The sequence below is a fragment of the Triticum aestivum genome, chromosome 2B, assembly GCF_018294505.1.
Source record: "Triticum aestivum cultivar Chinese Spring chromosome 2B, IWGSC CS RefSeq v2.1, whole genome shotgun sequence".
In the NCBI taxonomy this organism is placed as follows: domain Eukaryota; kingdom Viridiplantae; phylum Streptophyta; class Magnoliopsida; order Poales; family Poaceae; genus Triticum; species Triticum aestivum.
The window spans coordinates 207,856,818-207,862,070 of NC_057798.1; the positions used below are offsets into that span (position 1 = coordinate 207,856,818).

The following is a 5,253-nucleotide window of genomic DNA, read 5'->3' on the forward strand; positions in this document are numbered from 1 at the left end:
GTGTCCACCACATTGACACAAACACGACTAACATGTTTGTACTGTTTGTTTTTAATCAAAACAGAAAAAACCATTCATAAAAATCTACTATTGAAATGCACACTTTGAACAAAATCGATCCAGGGAAATTCTACTGGTGAAAAACATAAGTTAAAATGGATGATAAAAAAGGGAAATTCTAAAAGAAAAAACACAAAAATAAAGAAATAGAGAAATAAAACTGAGAATATTCACACAATTCAGAAATAGAAACACACTCACTCCGTTCAAAAATAATCAAAGTTTTAGGTTTGTCGCAAGGATACAAAAAATCTCAATTATGCTCATGCATGATTCTTTAATTGTTTTGATTTTTTAATGTATTTTTACTGTTCATTCCTGGTGCGAACATTAAAATAAGTGAACTTTAAAGACATATTAATTTCTTCATTTGTTTTTATTTTTTTGCAGGTTAATTTCTTTACTTTTACTCCCTTCATCCCAAAATAAGTGACTCAACTTTGTACTAATTTTGTGCTAAAGTTACTACAAAGCCATCTCAAAATAAGTGACTCAACTTTGTACTAATTTTGTGCTAAAGTTAGTACAAAGTTGAGGAGGGAGTATATGTGAAGTAGATTGATCGTACAAACAGCGGCGATCGATCGCCGAGGCGTTTCGCAAACAGTGTTAGTCCAATATACGGAGATGTGAGATTATGGGAATACTCCATTTCGAAGGGCAACCTCCACCATTTGACCATAGTCCATTAACAATCCAAACTAATGCCTCAGTAATCCACTTATTCTAGTAGGAAATGGTTACAGCAGGTGTAAATTAATAAGATATGGTGATTTAAGTTGCTAACGGGAGCATATCTTTCCACAGGTACTACCATATAACTACAACTCTACACGCACACATGCAGATGTGATACTGCTACTTATTATTAACCAGACATAAAATTGTTCAAGCCCAACAAAGTACAGAAGGTAGTATCAAGATCGACATTTAAATTACCAACTACAGAACTATCAGGGTTAGATGCTCACTGCAAGTCTGACATCTCAAGCACAATGTTCCAAAATTACCATGTATTGTTTTACAATAGTCACGGATACGTGCTTCCATCCAGAGTTTCAAGAACAATGGATAACAGCAAAAAAACAAGAAGGGTCATTTGCTGTTTCCTAATAAGCTTTGGTTTATCATTCTGATCCATCAGGGAAATGATCAAGTGCATTCTGCTTTCCATGAACATAAAATTCAATCACTGCTTTCATGCGCGCCTCCTTATCAGGATGGTAGTTCAAATGCACAATCACTGGCTTCAACTTCCGAAGTTGAGCACTTTTCCTCACAGTCTTGAAGAGAACTTTGCTGTTCATAAAGAGATATATATCCATGGTTCTTTTGGATGCATGTAGACCTACATAACCAGGATGCGAGGGGAAAAAGAGTTCCTCGTTAAAAACAGCCTGGTCCCATGATTTGGGTTCACGAGAAAGGCGACCAGCTACCCTATCCAAGAGCTCAATTGAAGGGATTGTTGGCCTTATGAAGAAAAATCCAGAATTAAAAACCCATATGCGCATCGTGTGTGCGTATCTTGCCCAGCCCATTGAAGGCTCATCAAACACATCATTGAAACCATAGGCTGTCATATTGTCATGGCCATCACTCATGGACTCTATATCAGAATCTCTGTAAAGATGATCAAAGGGATTTTGGAAGAACATGATATCAATATCGGAGAGGAGAACACTGTACCCAAGCTGCAAGAATTCCCTCAAAATGCGGAACTTCAGGGCAGAAACAGCATGGTTTCCACCTGTCTTCCCTATGCTGTCAATGCCTTCATCAGGATCCCGCCGATAAACTGGGACATCTTTGGACTTGCAGAAGTTCTCTATGCTGTCATCTAATGCAACAACCAAGTAATTTGTGATTCCAACTCTTTTGATATTAGTAAACCACATCTCAAGCGTCTGTTTCACGTTAGAGTTTGCCACTGCAACGATGATTTCTTTCTTTACAGCAACCTGTTGCAATATCTTGGCCAGTCTGGGATTGGTGGATTCATCAGGCATGACTGTTGGATTTGTTCTAAGAGCCTTCACGGTACCAAAAGGACCAGCACTGTACAAAGCCTGGTTTTTTCCTTGCCCAGCCATTTGAAGCTTCACCGAGAGTTCATTGATCTGCTTCCTGAAGTCAGCATTTTTTCTCTCCAATGATGCCAATTGTGACTGTAGGTTGGTAACTTCCTCCGATGTCTCACAAGTAACTGAGTCAGCCTAACATATCAAAAATATAATTGTAAAAAGCAGCACATGAAGAAAACATCTTAAGCATAACACACCTTGGTTATAATAATTAAACAATCAACAACAGATATGTAAATATATAAGCCAACTGAAAAATTATGAACATCAGATTCTGTACATAGATGCACATGATCTTTTTTAACATTAAAGGGGAATTGGTGTCTTGGTGATGAAGGTACGTCGTCTACCACTCTCGTATCAGACATGTGGGACTTACCCCAAAAAAATATAGAAGGTGCAGATTGTGAACGCATGATTCAAGATATATGACCATATATGAACATACAAAATTTAGGAATGCCATTTTGGAAGGTGCAGATTTTGGAAGCATTATTCAAGGTATACAGCCTTCCATCATTTCTAGATATATGACCATACAGAACTTCTGAATGCCCCTGTAGAAGAAAGAATAGGAATGTGTTATTTAGAATCTGTTTGGTGCTGGAGCTCGGCACCTCCGGGTTCAGGTCCTCACGTGCTTGAAAGTGGCCTTGGCAGCCAGGTCTGCTACGGTCTTCACGGAGTGCACAACCCTCAAGCAGCGGTATGGTGCGGAGCTTTCCAAGTGTGGTGCATCTACCGGGAGTAGGAGGGGTGCGCGGAAGGAGGAGCGGTGGCGGAGATTTGCATGAGGATAGCAAGGGGGAGAGAAGTCAGGGGCGGGAGCGCGGAAGATGGAGAGGGAGTCGCAGGGAGCTCGTTGGACTCCATTCGCGTGGCACCGGGGTAGGGGAAAAGATGAGCGCCGGGAGAGGCGGGAGCTCGCCGGAGGCTATGCTAGTGGCGGCGACAGCAAACAGCGCAGGAGGGAAGAAACGCGACATGGAACTTCCTGGCACCAAAATAACAAGGACAGAATGCCCTCTATATTTTCCCTGCTCTTCCCTAAATACACAGACAAGTTAGGTGTTTGTAGAGGGCCCTCTAAATTTTTTAGGGATAGAGGGCCTCTTCGGGAGTCTGCTAGAATTGCTCTTAGAGGCCTATGACAGTGATATATGACTATTTTGGTGCACAAAGGTTAAGATCCCACAAGTCATTGCCTTTAGAAACATTTTTTCAGACTATAATATTTAATATCAAAGAAATAACAGAGGGTGCTGAGCTTCGGGCAATTTGGCAAAGCAAAAATTAGTTGGGAGTTTCTTCAAAACCTAAGAAGAAATAGGAATAATGACAAGTATAACTATTGAGATACACACTTATTTTAGAATTCTGTAAGTGCAATGAACAAGGAAAATCATCTGAAGGTGAAAGCCAAGACTACATACATGGACAAGGCTTGCAGCATAGTGTAGACAATTAGGTGAGAACCATCGGAGCACCTAGATGTTAAAGTTCACAGTTTGATTCTCTGTCTTGCCAGGTTGTTTGCAATTGCCATTCCTAATTGCTATCAAGGTGCATGCCTGTTTTGCCTGTTACGGTGTAATTCATTCCCATATATTATTTGATTCAGATCACTGCTAGGAGCTTGACTGTATGGCACAGCAGTAGGCATTTGACAACAAGCGCTCGAAATATCATTTATTTGTAGAAAGGTAAAAAAAATGAAAATATTTGTTGCTAACGGGAACCCCTGCACAAGCTACTGGCTGCAGCGAATTGCAAAAATATAGTAGTGCTTGTGCAAAGATGATTATTTGCTGCAACATAAATCGAGCAGCATGTGCTGCCAACATCTCTGACAAGCATACAAGTGTTCAATCATTTCATAGCATACAAGTGTTCAATCATTCCAATGACTACTTAAGCAGATGTAATAACTAGCCAAACGACAACCTTAAGTAATCACAAAGCATAGCAGAAACCAGAAGAACATAGCAAAATGCAGATATCGCCTTCTTCCACTACAATAATCATATTTTTGGGTGTACAACAGCTAAAATGCTAGTAATCTCTGAGCATCGCTTATCCATTCTGAGGTTATGACATTTTTTATGCTAATCTAGGCAATTACCTTCATATCATTGGAGCATTTTAAGCATTCTCCAGAGACTGCTCATAACTGGTCCAGACGGAAGATGCACGCCATCATTCCCTAACAAGTCTGAGTTCTCACGCATACCTGGTTGACTTAGATTCTAAGATTCATCCATTGTCGTTACACTGTTGCATTCGTCTAACAAGAATCATATATGAATATTAATCTCACACTAAGCGGACCAACACTGGAAAACCTTTCAGTCAAGATACATCACAAAACCAACAAGTCATCTACCAAGAAACGAACAGGCAAGGAAGAAAGGAGAAGAAAGGACGAATAGGTTACCCGGCGACGCCAGTGGAGGGCGGAGTCGGTGGAGCGGGAGATGAGGCCGTCGGGGTAGAGGAACGCGCAGACGCAGCCGAGAGTAACGCCGACGGCCACCGCCGCCGCGATGCGGGACCCGCGGGACGGCGGCTGCCCGCTGCCCAAGCCGGTGCGCATCAGGGGGGGCTCGCGCCGGCCGGCCATCTGCCTCCGTGATGCCGCCGCCACCACCGAGATCTGGCGAGAGCTATGGAAACGGCGGAGTTGTGGATTCCTTTCGCGTCTTCTTTCTGGAACGGGTGGTTTAAGCCGAGACGTGACGACCGGTTTGCTTTGTTTAAGTGGGAGGAACAGTGCTGTTGGGTTGTGGGCAAACTGAACGGCAATTTTTGCTTTTTTGAGCTGGACAAATGCACTATCAATTTGAAATGATGTTTCTATTCTTAAAAAACATGTACGGACATGTGTGGCATTAATTTAAGGACAGTAAAACTGAACCACTTTGATGCCCTCTCATCCCTCTGTCTTTTTGTCCGTTAGATCGCGTGGTCGATCATCCTTGGCCGTCCAATCACTAACTGGCGGATCTGTCCTTGAGGGAAGCTACTCTCATAAAAAAAATCTAAGCATCTTGGTTAGACGGGCCTGGCACCCGACTAAAGCCCATGAAGCATTCTCTTATCGGAGGCACAA

At 42.0% G+C, this 5,253-nt stretch overlaps 1 protein-coding gene across 2 annotated transcripts; it reads right to left on the reverse strand.

Moving 5' to 3' along the window:
* Nucleotides 1-910: 910 nt before the first annotated feature.
* Nucleotides 911-4,891, reverse strand: LOC123044388 (arabinosyltransferase RRA3). Of its 2 annotated transcripts, none has more exons than XM_044467119.1 (2): nt 4,267-4,534; nt 911-2,276 (listed from the first exon to the last, which is right to left on the reverse strand). In XM_044467119.1, exons 1-2 carry the CDS (start codon nt 4,270-4,272, stop codon nt 1,188-1,190), a joined length of 1,095 nt encoding a protein of 364 aa, XP_044323054.1. In that variant the 5' UTR covers nt 4,273-4,534; the 3' UTR covers nt 911-1,187. The 2 variants fall into 2 exon arrangements, with proteins under 2 accessions (XP_044323054.1, XP_044323052.1); XM_044467117.1 differs by lacking the exon at nt 4,267-4,534 and adding an exon at nt 4,579-4,891 and having other exon boundaries at nt 1,040-2,276.
* Nucleotides 4,892-5,253: the final 362 nt, after the last annotated feature.

Coding starts and splice junctions, on each gene's coding strand:
- LOC123044388 (XM_044467117.1), bottom strand. CDS start 4,764: ATGGCCGGCCGGCGCGAGCCCCCCCTGATGCGCACCGGCTTGGGCAGC. Junction 2,277..4,578: donor CCCTCCACTGGCGTCGCCGG/GTAACCTATTCG, acceptor TTGATATGTTAG/GCTGACTCAGTTACTTGTGA.